This window comes from Malania oleifera, chromosome 4 (genome assembly GCF_029873635.1).
Source record: "Malania oleifera isolate guangnan ecotype guangnan chromosome 4, ASM2987363v1, whole genome shotgun sequence".
Taxonomy (NCBI): domain Eukaryota; kingdom Viridiplantae; phylum Streptophyta; class Magnoliopsida; order Santalales; family Ximeniaceae; genus Malania; species Malania oleifera.
Window position 1 is genome coordinate 115,627,192 of NC_080420.1, and position 22,202 is coordinate 115,649,393.

The window sequence follows — 22,202 nt, forward strand, 5'->3', positions numbered from 1 at the left end:
ATTCATGGCTGTCAAAAATTTCCAGAACTTTTATTAACAACAATAGGTTGATGACGAGCTTGACCTATGTTATTTGCAATTTCATACACGAAGACGGCCTATTTTCTCTGATTAATATAGTTACCCTGTGTTGGTCTGCCTCTTGCTTTGCCCATTTTTCTAATATAATACAATTAGAAAGAGCAGGCAAGAAATGACATGATAAAAATGTCTCTTCGGAATAACTCAGGGATGTTATTTTTCTACCTAAGCGCTTAAGAAAGAAACAAAGAAAATCAGACGGACGCATGCCAGGACATTAATATTCCAGTCAATAAATTGAATGGGGATTAGGCCCAAGGATTTTTAAGCATTTATTTAGGCCGGCCCTGATTGCTAAAATCAGGGTGGAAATTTTAAACTGGTAAAAACATTTATTTGTAGAGTGCTTTTAAAGGACATATTTAGAAGACCTAATCTTTCGTACGTAGTGCAAAGCTTCATGGTCCTATGATTTGAAAAGGTAGTTTTGCCTATGGAGAAGCTATTTCAAAGGAACAAGATGGCTGGGGAGAGCATCAACTTCCGATCATTTCATGCAGTCCTCCAAGAGCATAATTGGGTGCCAATTTTGAAGATTGCGGCCTAAAGATGTCTCATTTTACTCTGGAATGACATAATAATTAAAGATTACACTAAAATTTGTTCAAATCCCCTTAAATTCAAATCCAATGTCCAAAATTGATGCTCCCAAATGTAACATTTGACTCGAGGTCAGCTAAGCCCACGAGTTTTCATCTCTTACCTCTTCACATATGTACCATATTATATTAACATGCGCTTGCAGCTGCAATGAGGCATATAATGTAAAGCAGGAGGGCAAAACCTAAAAAGTAACCTTCTAAAATGAATAATAGACAAGGAAATCTAATCATTACTGAGGCAAGGTGTGGGCGAGAAACACCCACCCCAACAGCAGCTACAACAGCACAAATAGATGATATGCAGAGAGCACCAGCAACCCAAATTGAAATATCAACTCACATTTTTCAAGTACAGCCAACACCATGTGGGAAGGGTGCCTTTTTAACAGTAAACTCCCCTTCAGCCTCCTTTCCATCACCAGTTGACACAAACAATGGTAGCCGTACAGCAGATCAATTGAGAGTTGACAATAATTAGGTTATGAGGATGAAAAGAGAACAAATAAAATTAAAAAAAAAAACAAAAGCAAATCCTCTCAATTTACAGATTTTTTTTTCCTTTTTTTTAACCTTTTTAAACTTGTGTATCCTAGAAAGGTGAGGCTCATGTATGTGAAAGCACTCCAATCAAAGACTAAGGAGAAATGAGATGATCCTACCAGGAGGCCAAGGCACAAAGGGGAGGGGGCTGGAGAGAGCAAATACAACAAATGGGTTCTCTCCAAAGCCACCACCGCTGTGCCCTTCATCCTAAATGGTGGCTATCCGAGCAAAAACCTGAACACATCACTCAATGAAATAATGCCTTCCACTCGCTTGCTGCCAGCCTCCACAATCACAACTCTCCTAACCCCTGAAAACAAGCAGCAACACAGCCTTTTGTTAAATTCCAAGACGAGTGTGCAAGCACATGGGTCAGAACTCTTCGAGTTGCCTGGGTGTCAATTCTAATTGCTATCACCAAAATACATAATGGGAAAATAGAACCACAGAACTTTTTGTTAGTTACAAATGCCCCCATAAACTTTTGAAAGTGGCATTAAAATCCGTTCAACTAGCTTTTTAATTACAAAGGGCAACCCATATTAACAAAAACTATTAAATCTAACAAATTAGCATCACCGTTTATGAATAATTAATATTTTATTCAAACAAAATTGTCCTTATAAGTCTATGGAATATTGTGATTAATTAATTTTACTATGAGCCAGACAAAGAAGCCTACTCGTAAGTTTGTAACATGTCTTGCACCTATCTATTCTCTTCTCTAGTTTTTTTAATGGAATTAAATTACTGATCTATCAAAAACCAAAAGTAATAAAATTACTTACTAGCTTATCTTAGAAAGAGAGAGAGAGACAGCTCAAAATGGTTAATCCCCAAGATTATTAGCATAGAATAGAATTAGATAGTTTGCAAAAAATATAAAAGGTTTCAATAATTATATAGCAAACTAAATGAAAATACAGTCAAAAATATTAAATTAGTATAAAAAATGAAATAAAATGACATCTTGCCACTAAAAATTGCAAAATCCAACAATTTTTATTTTGATTAATGAATATAAGACATTCAAAAACAAAGCCAAATATCACATACTCCATTGAAAATTCTTCATATCGTACACTCCTTTTAAATCAATTGTATTGTAGGATACTTGTGTCTACCTTAAAGCTTATAAGGCAATTTTGTCAAAAAAAAAAGTATTAATTATTCATGTCTCATGCCCATAATTCTAGTATGTTAGATTTGAGGGTTTTTTTACTTTTAATGAAGGGGGTCTTTTGTAACTAAAAAAATTTGTTCAAGGGGTTAACAGTCACTTTCAAAAGTTAAAGGGGCATTTGGATCATGACAGATAGGTGTGGTGTAAGTATATTCTTCCCTAGAAAATATATACCTGGATTTGCCAATCGCTCCATCACTTTGTGCAGAGGATCAGTTCGCAAGCACATCTGACATCTCTGTCCATTAAAGAAGCCATGAGGAGAATTTACATCTTGTCCAAGTTGCAAAGCCTGCATGCAGAACAAAAGAAGGGGAAGGCAGTTATTTCAGTCAATCATTTCACCACAATACAGAACTTAATACATTCCACGTAAAAATTTTTAAATGAACCCACAGCAGGAATAAGAACTGAAATCTTAGCTATCAAACTAGCACTGGAACTCTTTTCTCAAAAATTTGAAGATAGAAAAGAAAAAAGACATGAATTTAATTGGATAAGGAATAAAAAAAATATATTTTTGCATTGTCTTTTCTTCATTCAGAAAATGTCATGATGTTCCAAAAAATCTGCCAAAACAATGAACAAGTGCAAAGAAAGTTGCACCAAACAAAGAAGTTTTACTAATTTTACCTGATGAATACTCATTTCATCAAGACGAATCTGTGCATATGCTCTGTCCTTTGCCAAAGCAGTGATATCGCTGTTGAATAATATAACAAGCAAATATCAATGGATTAACTATAAAGTTGAAACAAAAAGAATCACAAAAATTTATGAAGGAAAACAATTATATACATACAGTAGAAATTGGAACTTACCTTCGTGAGTATATATCCAGCAAGGAATCATTATCATCAACTATTGGTATTGAACTAACTTCAGCTACAAAGGGAAAAGTTTGATGGAATGAGAAGTTGTGGGACCCGAACTATGAAATAATACAACTTAGTAACATAGCATGAAGTCATTTTCTATCTAAAGAGAGAATAGTAATGCTTCCAACAGAAACCATGGTGCCCAAAGTACCCATAGGAGAAAAGGTTCCTTTCACCGATTGTTCATTCATCACAATATAGTTTGCACAAAATACACAGAACAAAAATATAAGCCCATTTAGCCAATGCTGGTCCCACTGCCCCTAGTGGGGGGTTAAAATATTGCCCTAAACTTTGGCCTTTTGCAACCAAGTGACAGACTCAAATTTTTACATTTGCAGTTATTATGTATACCCACAAAAAAATTTAAAAAGTGGTTTCCTAACACAGATGGTCCACACAATAATTGCTCAACTAAAAGGAATCCACCAAAAGGAATGCACCAAAATGACAAAAACCAAATACAAAGACTTAAAAGAATTCAGCCTTAAAACTGATACCCGCAATTAAAAGATTGATCTCATCTCAAGAACACAACAACCAAAACAGAAAGCATCCGATCAGGGAAGACAAGAAAGGCACCTTGGACCAGCAACAAGAGAGCAGCACTGAGTGAGGCATTCGGTCTCAACATTGCAAATGGCCGCCTATTTGACTCCCCAATTTTCGGAACCCATGTACCCAAAGGAATTGAACAAATTGGCTGTTGAAGAATCGGTAAGGAGCTAGAAGAATGTTTGAAATTCCTGCAGATACCTGATTAACAAATCAATATGTTAGTAACACATCAATGCTCAAAACTACTGAAGCAAGATACAATCTTACATTTTAATATTCCAGAAAGAGAAGCAAGATGCAGGAGCTGGGGAAATGAACCATCTGCTGAAGAGGAATGGATAATGGGAACTGTGGCAACCTTGTTTTGCAAAATTTTCAAAGCAACATCTTTCAAGGAATCATAAGGCCCAGCCTGTAAATAAAAGATACCATAAATATTAAAAAGCATACAACAGATTCCAGCATCAAAATATCAACGCAAGTACTTCCCATCGAGCTGCAATTAAAGCAAGTGATCTTCATAACTAAAATAAAAATAACCAAAATAATCGCGCGCACAGACAACAATGAAGAGTGTATCATCTCAACTACAATCATTAACCAAAATATTGCATGTCAAAGCCCTAACACTCTGCACCAAACAACTTCAGACTGTAGCCAAACAAACAGTGGCAAACCTCTGCATGTCTGACATGGAGACTTTACTTTCTGGAGGTAACTAACCAACTTCAATTAGATGGCAGAAGAGAAACTGAATCAGTCATGGTCATATAGCGCAATGTAAAAACATCATATATGCATTTGACATTTTCTTTTCCTAAAAAGTTATATTCTACTCTTTCCACCCACCAAAAAAGGCCAGGAGGCTCCCCTCAAGACAAGGCATGTGTAAAATGTCTTGACGCAAAGTCTAGAATACCAAATCCCAAAAAAAGCCAACACGTTACGCACTAAGACATATGTTCCTTTGTGCCTTTTTTGTCAAGGCTTAGGCATTTTTGGTGTATGGATCTTAAGTTAGATTTGGCCAGAAAATTTTAACGACATGTTCATATGAAACGAATGTTCCAATACGAGTTCATCTCCAAATCTATTTAACCTCAACCTTTCCAAAATAATTGAGTTGCATCCTAGATATTTAAAACAATTTCAATATTTATAGTTAACCATCTCAAGGCATGATTTACTCAATGAATACAAGTTAGTATTTTTTTTTTTTTTTTTTTTTTGAATGGCCAACAAGTAGTTTAAAAATTATATTTTATTTTTTTTATTTACATTGTATTTGAATATTTATAGTTAACCATCTTTAGGCATGATTTACTGAACAAATACAAGTTCTTTTCTTTTTTTTTTTTTGAATGGCCAACAAGTAGTTTAAAAATTATATTTGATTTTTTTTATTTACATTGTATTTGTAATTTTCTTAATTTTTTAATTTGTTTTAATTTATTAATATATTTTTATCTTAAAAAAAATCTCAAAAGGCTTACGCCTTCACTTTTATAACACATTGTTCCTCACTCTTCTTGATGCAAACCAACACTTAAAACATAGTAAAACCTCAAAGTGGTTCCCAGGATCCCAAAAACGAAATAAGAAAAACAGCCAAAGTAAACAAGATAGTGGCCAATACAACATTGAATGGTCCACAGTTTCTTCAAATCTCTTGCACATGATACAGTTAAAGCAACTAGGCACTGCCTAACCTCTATTCATCAATGGATTTACTATTACAATCTTGTTCCTCACCAATGTTCAACCAAAGATTCATCAATTGATTTACTATTACGATCTTGTTCCTCAACATTGTTCAACCAAAGACAACATCTGAAGGTGTAACCACATAATCATATACCATACCACCTTTAAAAGAAAAGAATAAGCATTCCCCACTTTTCTCTGTCTGAATAGAAAGGCTCCAAACCAGAAAGGATTTTCATCTAGTCCCTTTCAAACAAATCTTTTCCTCAAAGCTGCACTTTCTAAGATACATTGTAGTCCTCCCATGAAGTCGGAAGACCATCAAATTCCTATTCATTGAAATGTTTAATAAATCTCAGCTCCCAAGTTACCATTCCAACCTCTACCATATGAAGTCCAGTTATCCCTTCTTTTTTTTTTTTTTTTTTCCATTGTGTGGAACAAGTCCACACCACCAAAACCATCTAATTGCAAGCAAACTCATAAAGACCGATGAAATTAAATCCCATCTAACATTGTGCCTGCGCCCATCTACCCACACCCCACCCCCTTCCAAATACCCAGTGAGAGAGAGAGAGAGAGAGAGAGAGAGAGGTTTTCTTCCATCTCCTACATTGAAAGAAATGCCTTGGACACATGTAACACATTCATTTGTCAAACATGCTCTCCATAAGGTCCCCAAACTTCATTACACAAGCAACCTCCTTTTGAGCACACCTATTTCTAGACCATCACTTTCTGCCCGCTCAAATTGCTAGCGCCCATGAAACATTAAACTAGTCAGCTTTTTAACCTTTGATTTGAATGTCTCACGCCCAACCCCCACCCCAACACAGCCAAATTAAAAAAGGCAAACAAAGAGCCATCAAAGTTTGGAATTCGGAGAAGAGCATTAAACACATTTGCAAGGAAGCAACTTTTACACACTTTTGGAAAAGGAGAACAAATGGATTTCCAATCCATCAAATGATATTATGCACCCCTTCCAACAAAAATCTATTAAATAATCTGATTTTAGTGTCAATCTTTCACAACCAAATCAGACAAGGAACAAACGTCTCTCTTGGAAGTCAAAATGGAGAAACAAGGTCCCAAAAAAAGTGCTATTCACACTTGAGAGTCTAGGAAGCCATCTTAGCATCTGATATCTTTGGAAAAGAGAGGTCATTTTGATTTAACTGGTGCTATGTGTGTAAGACGGCAATAAGACCTCAAAGAACCTTCTTCATGGTGCCTTTTCTAGAATTATGGAGTCCGGTCTAGCAATGGTTGAACATCAGGTGGGTGATGCCTAAAATTATGTCCACCCTTCTTTTGCACTGGAGAGAGTGTGGCATCAATGAGAGTGCTTAGGAAAATCAGATGAATGTCCCTTATTGTTTGTTTTGGAACATTTGAAGGGAGAGAAATAGGAGAGCATTTGAAGGTAAAGAGCTGTCTGTACAGAATATGACTAGTATAATTCTGCAAAATATGCATTTTTGGAGCCCAGAAAATTTTATACTGTCTCCCTAGCATGGTTTTAAGTAACAGCCGTGACCGTTATCTAACGCCGTTACATAACGGTTTTTTGGGTTACCGATACCATTACACACTGGGAAATCGGTGGGAAGAAAAATCACGGCTGTAGCAGCCGTTACGGACCGCAACCGTTACGTAAAGGCCACTACGGCTGTTACGTAACCGCTACAAGATTGTAACACCAAAAAATTTATTTTATTTTTTACTTTTTCTTCTCACTTTTTCCCTCTCTTTCATAAATCATTCTCGATATACCATGTGGCGAGAGGGGGAAAAGATTATAATAAGGATGACAATGATACAAAATTTACTATTTCTTTAAATACTCGCAAAAGATGCATTAATTAACAATTTGAAAATACTAACTTGTTAGGAATATATTTTATTTTGATAATATTAGTGTGATATTTATGTTCTATATTTTTCAACTTCAGCCTTCTTTCTCTTCTAACTATTTTATATTTGTATTATTCGTATGTCTTATGTGTCTAATAGATTAATGGAGTGTATAATATATTTTGTTTTATTAATTAATTTAGCACACATAAGAATTTATCACGGATGTCTTATGTGTCTTATAGATTAATGGAGTATATAATGTATTTTGTTTTATTAATTAATTTAGCACGCATAAGAATTTATCACAGATAAGAATAATGAGAAGTATAAATACGCACACACGTAATTTTTCTATCAATGGTGGTTTAAAACAAACGTAAACTTGTTGCCCTTACCAAATAACTTAATTACTCGAACTAAAGGATCCAAAATACACAAACTCTTTCAACTCTTTCTAAAAAGGGCTAAAAGCTTAAAACATGCACATAGGCTAATATACAAAAGGTTGTGCGTGCTTCAAAAAAATTCACGGCCGTTACACCTGCTTCCCGTTATGTAACATTCGCTACTCCCACGTCCCGTTACACCCATTACCATTATGTTACCCTACCCACTACTACAATTTAAACCATGCTCCCTAGTGGCTGGAGAGTTTTTGGAAGAACAAAATGCTTTTTGCCTTTTGTATGTCCGTTTGGCACACCTCTTAACACAATTGTTACTTTATTTAATATATATATATACCTCTGTGTGTGTGAATAAGTATACGTTCATACACATGCACAAGTAACCCAAGCACCAAATCCAGTCAAAATTAGGGCTACAAATGAGCCAAGTCAAGCCAATATTTACCATTCTTAAGCTTGTTTATTAAAGTTCTAATTGAGCACATGCTCAAGCCAAGCTTGAATATACTAGCCCAAGCTTGTTTATTTATGCAAATGAATGCGCTAACAAGCCCTTACTGAGCCAAGCTACCAAGATGCTCACGAACGGCTTGGTTCTTTTCAAACCTCTCATTGTGAGAGGTGAGAGACTACTAGAAAAAAGTGAAAAAGGAGCTCTTAATAATAATGTCTAATGCCTCTGGCCATGAGCATTGACCCTATCATTAAATTCAGGCTATGGAGTTTGAGCTAAAGAAGCCCATGCCCAAACAGTCCCTACTTTTAATCCCAGCCTAATTTAACCTTATTAAATGAGCCCATAAACGAGCCTAATCCAAGCCTATTTAAAGAGACCAACCAAGCTCGTCAAGAACCCACTCACGAGCCAAAATGATTCAATCCCATTCATCTTCAGGTTCAACTCATTTATTAAACGGACCCCAAAATATGGCTGCGCAGTCGCTCATTTACATAATTAATGAGAGCTAAGCCAGCTAAGCTCCCAAGCTGCTGATGAGTAGGGGTGGCAAAACAGGTCAAAGACCCAAAGGGTTACCCATTACCGGCCCATTTAAAACAGGTTTCAGTTTAGGAGGAGGTGACCCATTTATAAATAGTTCAACCCAAACCCAACACAATTAATAAACGGGTTAACCAGGTTCGCCTCAAGTGCCTGCTAGGTCAATCATTAACCTTCTAAAAATTAATAAAATTTATTTGATAAGCATTAAGGAGTATAGCAGATACAGGGATTCTGAACTCATATTTTGGCTAGGGCTTCTCAGTTCTCTTCTTCGCAGCTGCAGCTCACAGCCACAGCCTTCACTTCTCTTCCCTTGGCAGCTGACTGCCATCTTCAAGCTCAAGAGCCAGGGCCACAGCAACTCGAGCCTGCGAGTTTCTCTTGCCAACTCTCTTAGTCTCCTCATTCTCTTGCCAAACTGCCGTCTCAACTCTTCAAGAGTCTGCCACAGCTGTGAGCATCTCTTGCCTCAAGTGTGTGAGTTGTGACCTGGCCGTATCTTTCTCAAATCTCAGCTCAACAGGCTTCACCATTGCAGCAGCCATGCACAGCTCCTTTTTTCAATTTTTCCATCTAGCTTTCTGCCTTTCTCTCTATATTGGTAAGGGTCGGGTTCAGGATTTTTTTGTAAAGTATTTTTTTTATTTGTTCATTGTCCAGACATCACATTTAATCATCAAAACAATTGAAAAAATCAAGGGAGAAGTACACCGTACTTAGCTGCCTGTGGAAGCGATCCTTAAGTTCCACTCATTTTTAGTAAAATCTTTTTTAAAAAATTAAAAATAAATATATTAAATATTTTTAACAGGTACACATTTACAACCTATTTATTAATTGGGTGGATTAAAATTTAGAATTTACTCGCCCATTTATAAACGGGTCAACCCAATACCATTTAAGCCTCATCCAATAATGACTCGCCAACCCATTTTAATACCCCTACTCATAAGTGGCTTGGTTCCCTTGCAGCCCTAGTCAAAATAAAGTCAATTCTTCCTTCAAGGTATGACAATAGATAATTGGTAAATATATAGAAGTTCAAATGTGAGCAAGTTGCCCGGGGCAATAGATAGGCAGAGCATCAGAGGGTACTTACATGGACAAGACGTCTCGGATATGATCTGCCATTGCCATCAATTTGCCTGTTGAGATGCAAATTTCCTTCTTTCCAAGCAGATATAGTGTGTGTCTCAAGCTCTTCCTCCGTCAAGTTTGATCCATGATTTCCAAGCTAAATTTTAAATAATTATATAGCATTACAACAAAGAATCGAGTACATGTAAGGAAAGATGTAAAACCTCATCCAAATATACATGAAATCATAACAGAAAATTTGAAATACTTATTAGTCACTTACACAGCTATTTAATTTCATTTCCTCCAAAATTGAAGGAAATATAAGTTCTACATTTATATATTTTGGTCTGGTACATGACCAGGTGGAGGAAGAATACCAACCAACCAACCACAGGGAAAATGTTCTACTCGAGAAAGGAACAAGCAACAAACATGAAAACAACATAGCTATATCAGTTGTTGAGGAGTGTTTTGATAAGAACATAGAAGTATAAACTATAAAATATGGGATGCCGCTAGACTAACAGAACGTCCGAAACATGCACAAACATTTTGAAGGGCAAGGAGAAACCTTCCAAAAAATGAAGAATTCAGCATTTTCATTTGAGAAAGGGAAGGGCTGAAGGGGGCAATTAACCAAGTTTTAGTGCATCTGCAAGGGAGGGATTAAGAAATTGGCATTGCATCCCTCAGAGTATTCAGTTGGACGCACAATCTGATCCCTTGTCACCTTTGGGTTGTGGGTGGGCTCATAAAGAGAGACTAAAATGTGTGAACCGCTCATGGATCACATTTGGGTACAGAGAGGATGGTCAAATTAACATGATTTTCAGTCTGATCAGGTTCAATTGAATTGCTGGATTAGGTTTCCCAGAATCAGCGACTCAAATGGGTTGATCTGATTGAGCTAAATAAACATAAAAATTAAAGATCAGGGTGAGAATTGGCTGCAAAAGGCTTGGGCCTTGAGCTCTTTCTTTTCTCTTTTTTTATTACTATTTTTTTTTTTTTTTTACAAAACTATGAAACAAAGGTATCAACCTAACAAAACCACCTAATCATTCAATCCCACTAGACATTCATAAAACAAACTCATTTTAAACAACCAACCAAATAAGCCCAGAAGGATGCAAGAAAACCTCTTCTCTTCAGAAGCAACAGCATAGAAAGAAATTGGAACTTAAAAATCCAAGCATCCCTCTTTAACCAAATGGCCCAAATCATTACAAAGACAGAACAATTCCATAAAACATTAGCATTGTTCTTCATCCAAAATTCCGAAAGGAATAATCATTAAAGCCTCCAAAGAGCTGAGACATACACAACATTTTCCAATGCCAAGAATCCAAACACTAACACAGTGCAAGAAAAAATGAGGATGGGATCCACTACTATCAAAGCACGTTACTATAATATCAAGGGACAAAGCTGCAGTAAATTGTGGGTGTTAACTATCTTAAGGACTGCCAAGCAAATCAAAACCTTGACCTTCAGTGGAACTTTAACACTCTAAATGCAATTCCCAAAAAGATAAGGAGTAGAAGAATAAATAAAATAAGAGTAGCACAAAGATGGAAATTCTAAGAAATCATGTCTCTGTAATATTCCAAGAAGAAAGAAATAGGAATGTCTTCATTTGAGCTTGATTAGGATATCAAATCCTGCTTCTTTAGCTGGTTGTGGCATTTTGAACAGGGATAATTACAACAAAAGAGGCAGATTCACAGGTGTTCTTAGTAGTGTCAAATGAAGCTTCTTGAAATGTCCAAGGGGTAGGGGGAGGTGGCAACAAGATAGTGGACAAGGAGTTAGTTAATAAAATCAACCATGATATCTAGTTTCTGCAAGAGGTGAGGCCAGGAGAAGTAGATACTTCCTTGATCAAAATTATTTGGGACTCCAGGAGTAGAAATTGGGTCCTCCCTTTTTTAGTGCTTCTAGAGATCAATTAGTGATGTGACACACAACAGCTGCCTCTATAAGGATTGTCTAGTAGGGCCTTTCCCTCTGCCGATTTCACTAGAACTTGGTGATTTCAAGGACTGATGGTTTACACCAGTCCATGAATCAAACTTGTCCTCCTTGCAAAACTCTTTCTTAAATGATTGATTAGTATTTTTGGGCTACGAAATCCATGTTGGGTGTTGGTGAGGGAAGGATTTCAACTTTAAACATAGCTCTAGAGATAGATTGGGGGGTCAAGGGTCCCTATCAGTGTAAGGAATTTTGATTCCTTTATACGGGAGTGTGAACTTGGAGAATTCCTTTAAGCAGCGGTCAATTCCCCCAGGTGCAGTGGTCTTGTGACAGACGGGCTTCTTCTTGCGTTAAAAAATTCCTATTCACCCTGCATGTGAAGGGGTTTTTTTTTTTTTTTTTTTGCATGGGTGTAAGACACACTTCCTAGGCCCGCTTCACATCATTGCCCTGTGCTTTTAGATTCTTCCTGGTGCATAGGATCTAGCCTTTTAGATTCAAGAACATGTGGTTAACGCTCTCCTCATTAGGGATTGTGCAAGGGACCAGTGGGGGGGAGTGCTAGGTTCAAGGCTGGAAGGGTCATATATTGATGAAATAGTTAAATTGAAGTTGAAATAATGGAACAAAGGTTTTTGGGAATGTCAAAGAGGAGGAAATTTTTATTTTGGATAGCCTAGAGGAGTGCGGTTTGTTAGATGAGGAGAATGGGGCTAGACAAACTACTCTCTATAATATTTTGGAGGTGTTGCTATTAGGAGAGGACATAAGTTGGCACCAGAGAGGATGAAGTGGGTTAGGGAATAGGATTGCAACTAGGGCTTTTTCATAGGGTGGTTAATCGTCGGAGGAGGAGGAGAGGTTTTATCAAGGAGTTGGAATTGGATTCAAGGAACTTTGTGAGATTATACTCAAATAGGAGATGAAGTTACAAACTTCTACCAGCATCTATGTGGGAAAACGTGTTTAATGACTTGTATTCTATACGTGTATAGTTAGCTATTTTAGGAAATTTTGTAACAGCCTGTATTCCTAGAATTAGGCTGATTTGGTTAGTTTCCTATTCTGTTAGAATATCCCATAAATCATGGGATATGATACAACCTAGTTAATTTTCCTTTTCTGCTGCCAGGGTTGATGTATATAGCTAACATTCTGTATATTATTCGAACAAAAATGAAGAAAATTCTTCCACGATGTGTTTCTCAGTTTGTGTCATGGTATCAAAGCCTAAAGCTTTTTTCTGGGATTAAAAACCTCTTCACACAGGCCTTCATTGCCGAGACCATACTGCTGCTTCTTTGTACCTTGTTTTACCCTGTTTTACAGTTCAAAAACAGAGTATTTTCGCACTTTTTCTGTTCAGCCTTCATTGCTGAAACTTCTTAGAGCAGTTTCCATCCTCATTTCTACATTTGCAAGCCTTCATTGCTGGTGGTTTCCGTTTCGAGTGATTGGTCTTAATCGCCAAGAGATCATTGTTCGTGAAGAATGACGGAGGTTGCAGAGATGACCGCTACAGCACAATCGGAAGGGATTGTTCGATCCCAACAACCTGGGGAAATGCAAAATATCCAGGCAGCATATAGTCTGAATGGAAAAAACTACCCCAAATGTTCTCAACTTGTCCGCGTGTCACGGTCCGCCTTTTTCACACCGTTGTGAAGGGCCGTGCGGCGCTAGCTAAAGCACTCTTGCTTAACTAGCCAGCCTTTTGTTTACCAACATCCATCCACGAAGCACTTTCATTAACATTCAATCAGATAGCAGCGGAAATTATAATCAATTCATGAAAGCCGTGGCAACCAAGCAGTAAATATTGAAGCAAACGTAATTCATTAACAAATCCTCCGTTGACATGTTGTACTTAGCGAGGGAGGCAAGTAGGCTAAGCACGTTGACAATTGCTAGTGAGTTTTACAATGATTGATGAACACTCACCCTCCCCTAAAGAGCTTTCTAGGCCATTCTCACTCTAGCACTAGGAAACATCAAAGTGACCGAGGAGTCATACTGCCTTATTTGGCTTACAATGAAAGAAATACTAGAAAATAACCCTACACTAGTATTTACATGATGGAAACCCATCCCAAACACACGAGATAAGCGGTCATAGGCAAGCATAATGCCCTGAACAAGCTTAGCCCGTGACATTCTCCCCCACTTATGCGGTCGACGTCCTCGTAGACTTTTGGCAGTAGGTACACTTCAAATTTGTCCACGAACAGTTGAATATCTTCCGCAGAAATCCAGCTGATTTCTTTGTCATCAAGGCGCTTCCACTTCACTAGGAACTTCTGCCGCTTCTTCCTTGAGGATATGAACTTTCTGCCTACAAGGATCTCTTCAACATCATGTCTGTCAGGTTGCACTGTCTTCAACTCTGCGCTGTTTGACTGACTTCTGCTCAGGTCGTTGGTGTTGGCGTTGAATGGCTTAAGGCAATTGACATGAAATTGCGGTCTTCTCTCCTGAACTGCCCACTTCCTCATCTGCTTAGAAGCTTTCTCCAGATAGGCTTGGGCAAAGTCTGCATTCTGTCTCCCTTCACTGGTGAAGATGTACGCCATAGGACTCTTTCGTCTGTACGGCTCGCTCACTGTGTGAGGTAACAGCGGCAGCTGGCCTATAACAAGCTCAAAAGGGCTCTTTTTGGTTGTTGAGCGCCTTTGGGCGTTGCCACAGAATGGAGCCACATCAAGTAGTTGCACGCCATTCTTCTGGTTGTCCTTGACAAAATGGCACAAGTACTCATCTAGCAGCTCTCTGAATCTCTTCATCTGTTCGTCTGTCTGTCGATGATAACTCGAAGAGATGTCAAGGTGTGACCTGAATATCCTGAAAAACTCTGTTAAGAAGTTGTCAGTGAACATTAAATCTTGGTCACAAATAATAACTTGGGGAAAACCCCAATGTTGCACAATAGTCACAAGGAACAATTGTGTCGTCCCCTCTGCCGAATAGTACTTTGGTGCGGCCATGAAAGTACCATACTTCTTCCGCTCCCCCTTGTCTTGTTGGCAAGTGAGACAAGTTTTGGTATAATCAACCACATCATCCCGCGTGTGCGGCCAATAATACCTCCCCAGTAGTCCTGTCATTGGAGTCATTCTCCGCGAATACCCCTTAACGAACTTCCTGCAACATCCAGTAAGGCCAAGAAAGGAACGCAACTCCTTCACTGTCGTGGGGATCTTCCGTTCTTGAACCATCCTTACCTTCTCCATACCCCTCCGGATACGACCTTGTTCAACGACTTGACCAAGGAATTTGTTGCTCCGCCGAGCGAAAGAGAAATTCTCCTTCTTCATATTCAGACTGTTTCCCTTCAGCCTGTCGAACACCTTCCGTAGATGCTCTTCATGTTTCCTCTGAAACGACACCGATGCTCCCAACGGTGTTTTGGAAGGGCGAACACATCCCACTTCCACTTCATCAAGCTGTTTCCCCAACTCTACTATCTCTCGAGGCGCAATCCGACATGGCCTTTTAGCAGGTGGTTTCACTCCTGATAACAACTTGATCTCTTGCTCCACAGTCCGTCGTGAAGGCAAATTTTGAGGCAGCTTATCTGGCAACACCTCCTTATCCTCATCCAACACCGCTTGGATGGTCGTAGGCTCTAACTCTTGGCCTACTTCTTTGTCTACCACCACCGTGGCTAGACGTGTCTACTCACCCTTACCCAATCCTTCATTGAGTTGTATGGCTAAAAGGGACTTCCCTTCGTCTCCTTTCGTTGCAACGACTTGCACCATGCACGAGTGATCTCCCATCAGACACAGGGAACCAGCCGAAGGCATCAGCACTGCCCTCGTCCCCATTAGGAACTCCGTTCCTAGAATGACTGGATAGTCATCCAATGGCACCGCTGTGAAATTCGCATGACCTTCCCACTGTCCAAGCTTTATAGCCACTTGCTTGGCTACTCCCAGAGTAGGCTGGGCTACAGAGTTAACTGCTTTCACGCGTCCTGTATCCTTCTCTAAGGATAAGTTGAGTCTTCCTGCTTCCAACTGCGAAACAAAATTATGAGTAGCTCCCGTATCCACCATAGCGCGAGTACTCTTCCCATTTATCCTCAAGTCCACAAACATTAACCCTTTTGCTCGTGTAACTTTCGGTATTTTGGCTTGCTTTTCCAATGCGTTCACTAACCGCACTGAACCCACCCTCGGGGCATCATCCTCTTCTCCATCGTCTTCCACTGCCTGTTCTACAATGGAAGCCTGTAAGGCATTAAGTGATGCTTTGTGAGGGCACTCAAAAACTCTATGAGGACCTCGACACAAGAAACACTCAATTTTACTCTTCCCCTTTCCATTGGGTGTGTTAAACCCTCGAGACGACGAAGCTTCCTGTGAGGTTGATGAACTAGGGTCGGCTCCCCCACTCTTGGGTTTGCCATTCTTGAAAGACTTTCCACCGTTTCCCTCTCCGCCAAACCGTTTGGACGAAGTGGTCTCATCACCAGCGTAGTCTGTCAAGCGTTCTGCAGCCGCTTGTGCAGTTGACAAGTCTTGAACCCTTTGTCTATGAAGTTCAGTTCTTGCCCATGGTTTCATCCCCTCTAGAAAATAGAACAACTTGTCCTTCTCCGACATATCCCGAATATCCAACATTAAAGCAGAAAATTGTTTCACATAGTCACTGATTGACCCCGTATGCTTGAGATCTCTCAGTTTTCTCCTTGCATTATACTCAACGTTCTCAGGAAAGAATTGGGCCTTGAGCTCTCTCCTCAAGTCTGCCCAACTATCAATCACACAGCTTCCATTTTCAATTTCTCTGTACTTGGTACGCCACCACAGTTTGGCATCACCAACCAAGTACATGGTCGCAATATCCACCTTTGCCTGTTCTGAGGCCATCCTCACAACGCGAAAGTACTGCTCCACATCAAACAAGAAGTTCTCTAACTCCTTGGCATCTCGGGCACCCCCATACGTCCTGGGTTCTGGCACCTTGGTCTTGCTAACTCCCGGAGTGTTGGAGTTCCCCATAGCAAGAACCATCACATTTACCTTTGCATCCAAATCTGCCATCCGGGCTTGCAAAGTTTCCACCGTGTGGCGAAAGTCCTCTGACATGTCGCCTATCAAACCTGCTTGATGTTTTTGTGATCCCCTCACTTCATCAACAAGTTCTCTCATCTGGGCCACCTCCGCGGCCATAGTGTTGGTTGACTCTTCAACCTGTGCTTCCAGCACGCTGATCCTCTCAGCATTGTTTGGTGCCATGGTCACTTACCAAAGCTTTCCAAACCCAACAACGAAGGCAATCGAATTCACGTAGCAACTCAACCTTGGGCTCTCACCAAGTGTCACCGACTTGGGCTCTGATACCAAATGTCACGGTCCGCCTTTTTCACACCGTTGTGAAGGGCCGTGCGGCGCTAGCTAAAGCACTCTTGCTTAACTAGCCAGCCTTTTGTTTACCAACATCCATCCACGAAGCACTTTCATTAACATTCAATCAGATAGCAGCGGAAATTATAATCAATTCATGAAAGCCGTGGCAACCAAGCAGTAAATATTGAAGCAAACGTAATTCATTAACAAATCCTCCGTTGACATGTTGTACTTAGCGAGGGAGGCAAGTAGGCTAAGCACGTTGACTATTGCTAGTGAGTTTTACAATGATTGATGAACACTCACCCTCCCCTAAAGAGCTTTCTAGGCCATTCTCACTCTAACACTAGGAAACATCAAAGTGACCGAGGAGTCATACTGCCTTATTTGGCTTACAATGAAAGAAATACTAGAAAATAACCCTACACTAGTATTTACATGATGGAAACCCATCCCAAACACACGAGATAAGCGGTCATAGGCAAGCATAATGCCCTAAACAAGCTTAGCCCGTGACACCGCGCCATGCTGAAGGGAAAGGGAAAGATCAGCCATCTCATGCGTATGGGGCCAAAACTAGGAGATCCTCGTTTTGAAACATGCGATGAAGAAGATTCCATGATTATGGCGTGGCAGTGGAATTCTATGATTCCTGAGATTAGTGACACATGTATGTTCTTGGCTACTGCCAAGGATATTTGGGATGTGATTCAACACACATACTCAAAAGCTAGAGATGCGGCTCAAGTATATGAAGTGAAGGTAAAGACGATTGCAGCAAAACAAGGGAGTAAATCTGTTACTGAATATGCCAACCAGTTGAAATCTTTGTGGCAAGAACTTGATCATTATAGAGTGATAAAAACCAAGTCTCCTGAAGATGCCGCTGTTATAAAGGATTTCATCGAGCAAGATAGAGTCTATGATTTTCTTGTAGGCCTTAATCCAGAATTTGATCAAGTGAGGATTCAAATTCTCGGCAAGCAGGAAGTTCCGTGTTTTAATGAGGTGGTAGCACTGATTCGATGCGAGGAAAGCAGAAGAGGTCTTATGCTTGAACCACAGAACACGGACAGCTCAGCTATGGTGGCTAGTGGTGGCAATAATTCAGTCGCAACTGTGGAACGAGCACCAGTTTTTTGAAAATGGGAGACCTGGTCAGCCAAAGGCCCAAAACCGTGATTACAAGGACAACTTATGGTGCACTTATTGTAAGAAGGCACGCCATACTCGTGAACAGTGTTGGAAAATTCATGGTAAACCTCCAAGTCGAGAGTGGGGACAGAAAGGAGAGGAGCCGAAGAACAATGGTCAGGATCATGTTGCTTCTGTACAGAAAAATGAAGCAGCACCACAGGAGTTAGGCGGTCTCAACCAAGAAGAGGTCGAGAGGATGAAATCTCTTATTGGCAATCTTAACAAACCTTCAAACTACTCACTCATTGGCATATTCAAGTGAGCTTCCTACCTCTATTGGATTAAATGTCTCGGGTGAAACCTTTGCCAACTCCTAGGTCGTGGACTCAGGAGCTACCGACCATATGACCCACTCAACAAATGGTTTTTTCACATATTTGTCATGCCCAAGCAGTAGGGAAATAGCCACAACCGATGGTTCCTCGACCATTTAGCAGGTGTACGAGATGTCAAAATAGGCCCATCACTGATTTAAAAAATGTTCTCCATGTTCCTAGATTATCCACAAACCTTGTCTCTATTCAAAAACTCACCCAAGATTTACATTGCAATGTGGTTTTTCATCATAGTTATTGTGTATGTCAGGACGAGAATTTGGGGAGGATGATTGGACATGCTAGAGAATGGGATGGACTCTACTACCTTGAAGCACCAAGTCAGTCAAGCATTACCAAGGGCTCTTTTGTTTTTTAGCATTTTTCGTCCAATAAAGAGAAAGTTTGGCTTCACCATCGCCGACTTGGACATCTGTCATTTAGAGTCATTAAAATTTTGTTTCCTTCTTTATTTAAAGGTTTAAATGTCAAGAATTTTCATTGTGAAGTGTGTAAACTTGCTAAACACAAATGTGTATTTTTTCAGTAAGTAATAAAAGAAGTTCTATTCCTTTTTATCTCATTCACAGTGATATTTGGGTCCTAATATTCCTAATATTTCTGCGGCACGATGGTTTGTGTCATTCATTGATGATTGTACTCATGGTACTTGGCTTTTCTTGCTCAAACATAAATTCGATGTCAGTACTATTCTCCCTAATTTTTTATTCTATGGTTAAAAATCATTTTGGGGTCGATATCAAAAGGTTTAGATCAGATAATGCTAGGGATTATTTCAATCAAGTCCTAACTCCATACTTTCAGAAGGAAGGGATAGTACATGAGTCATCTTGTGTCAATACCCCACAGCAATACGGCGTAGCAAAAAAAAAAAATGGTCACCTCCTTGAGTCAACCCGAGCTTTCATGTTCCAGAAAAATGTGCATAAATCCTTTTCTTTGGGGGGGGGGGGGGGGACCAGTTCTTACAGCTGCTCATCCTATAAATCGTTTGCTTTCTAGAGTCTTGGGATTCAAAAGTCCAATGGAAATGCTCTCAACATTCTATCCTTACCTACACACTACAAATAATCTTGTCCCTAGGGTATTCGGGTGTGTGCCATTTGTTCATATTCATAGTCAAAATAGGGGAAAGCTAGATCCGAGGGCGTTAAAATGTGTCTTTGTGGGTTATTCTTCAACGTAGAGGGGGTATAAATGTTATCATCCTCCATATAAGAAGTTCTATGTCTCAACGGATGTTACTTTCAATGAACAAGAGTCCTATTTCACCACTCCTTATCTTCAAGGGGAGAGTTCAACAATGGAAGATAAGGATAGGGATGTTTTACTTGATCTACTGTCACTTCCCGTATCTAAACCAGTTTCTTGTTCCACTGTGCCAAATCCTGTGTCTGAGTCCATGTTTGAGCCTGTGCCAAATCATATGTCCAAACTCGTGCCCAAAATTCCCCAAAAAAATACTGATTATGCTCTTGAGAATGTGAGATTTGACAAAGTGTTTTCAAGGAGGAAGGTGGCCGTCCCAGAATCTGTGCAAGTCCGAGACTCCAACTTGGATCCTGAGAATGAGGTGACAATTTCTAATCCTTCATTGCAAGTTGAAACCAAACCTCAGGTTAATGACCAAGAATTTCCCATTGCTGTTAGAAAAGGAACTAGAGAGTGCACAAAACAACCTTATATCCTCTCTCACATTTCTTGTCCTTCAAAAATTTTTCACCATCCCATAGATCCTTCCTTGTTAGCTTAAACACCATTGCCATCCCTACTACCTTACCCGAGGCTTTATCTAATTGAGAAATGGAAATAAGCTATGAATGTGGAGATGGAGGTGTTGGAAAAAAACATGGGAGTTGGTGAAATTGCCGACACGAAAGAAACCCGTGGGGTGTAAATGGGTTTACACTGTGAAGTATAGAGCAAATGGATCAATAGAGAGATACAAGGCAAGGTTAGTGGCCAAGGGTTATATTCAAGCCTATGGAATTGACTACCTAGAGACTTTTGCTCCAATTGCAAAGATGAACACTATTAGAATCTTGTTGTCTCTAGCAGCTAATTATGGTTGGTACTTGCAGCAATTTGATGTCAAGAATGCATTTTTGCATGGAAAGCTAGAGGAAGAAATTTATATGGAAGTCCCGCTAGGTCATAGGAATAATTTGGCTGCTCATACTGTGTGCAAGCTGAAGAAATCCTTGTACGGTCTTAAACAATCGCCACGGGCATGGTTTGGAAGGTTTTCAAGAGTTATGAGGTCGATGGGATATACACAGAGCCAAGGAGATCATACATTGTTCATTAAACATTCACCTTCAGGGGGAGTCACAACCCTCTTGGTATATGTCGATGATATAATAATGACAAGGGATGATGATAAGGAGCGAGAGATTTTGAGTCAGTGTTTGGCTAAGGAGTTTGAGATCAAGGTGTTAGGGAGGCTGAAATATTTTCTTGGGATCGAGGTGGCTCACTATAGACAGGGCATTCTTATATCTCAACAGAAGTATGTTACGGATCTCCACAAAGAAATTGGCAAGACAGCATGCAAACCAACAAGTACTATAATAGATCCTAACCTTAGACTTGGAAAGGCAGAGGAGGATGTTGCAGTAGATAGAGAAATGTACCAATGCCTGGTAGGAAGACTCATTTATCTATCTCGCACACAACCGGATATAGCTTATGCAGTGAGTGTGATTAGTCAAATTATGCATAGCCCGAAGGAAGTCCATCTGCAGGCAACTCACCGAGTGTTACAATACCTCAAAGGGGGACCAAGAAAAGGTATTCTGTTTAAAAGGAACAAAAGCTTAGTTCTTGAGGCATACACGGATGCCGAGTATGCTAGGTCGATTGTTGACAGGAGGTTGACATTTGGATATTGAACCTTTCTTAGCAAAAATCTTGTGATGTGGAGTTGTAAGAAACAAAATGTGGTGGCTCGATCCAGTGCAGAGGTAGAATTCCAAGCAATGGCTCAAGGTGTATATGAACTACTTTAGTTGAAGATTATCTTAGAAGACATGAAGATTAAGTGGGATGGTCCGATGAGACTCTATTGTGATAATAAGTCCGCAATCAGCATAGCTCATAATCCGGTACAGCATGATCGAACAAAGCACATTGAAATTGATTGACACTTCATCAAAGAAAAGTTGAAGAGCGGATTGATTTGCACACCTTATATGTCTACACATGGCCAACTTGCGGATGTACTTGCCAAGGGGTTAAGTAGTTCAGTGTTTCAGAGTATTGTATCCAAGCTGGGAATAGAAAATACCTATTCGCCAGCTTGAGGGGGGGTTTGGGAAAACGTGTTTAATGACTTGTATTCTACACGTGTATAGTTAGCTATTTTAGGAAATTTGTAACAGCTTGTATTCCTAGAATTAGGCTGATTTGGTTAGTTTCCTATTATGTTAGAATACCCCATAAAT

The 22,202-nt window shown here is 39.5% G+C and overlaps 1 protein-coding gene across 2 annotated transcripts in view; it reads right to left on the reverse strand.

Moving 5' to 3' along the window:
* Positions 1–1,004: 1,004 nt before the first annotated feature.
* Positions 1,005–22,202, reverse strand: part of LOC131153330 (sucrose nonfermenting 4-like protein) — a 52,223-nt gene continuing 31,025 nt past the window's right edge. For both annotated transcript variants that reach the window (XM_058105558.1, XM_058105557.1), the window contains 7 exons: positions 9,919–10,053; positions 4,113–4,257; positions 3,870–4,043; positions 3,231–3,294; positions 3,043–3,112; positions 2,584–2,701; positions 1,005–1,536 (listed from right to left, as the gene is read on the reverse strand). In XM_058105558.1, the coding sequence (XP_057961541.1) occupies positions 1,445–1,536; positions 2,584–2,701; positions 3,043–3,112; positions 3,231–3,294; positions 3,870–4,043; positions 4,113–4,257; positions 9,919–10,053 (798 nt within the window). In that variant the 3' untranslated portion in view covers positions 1,005–1,444. The remainder of the gene's footprint in view (positions 1,537–2,583; positions 2,702–3,042; positions 3,113–3,230; positions 3,295–3,869; positions 4,044–4,112; positions 4,258–9,918; positions 10,054–22,202) is intronic.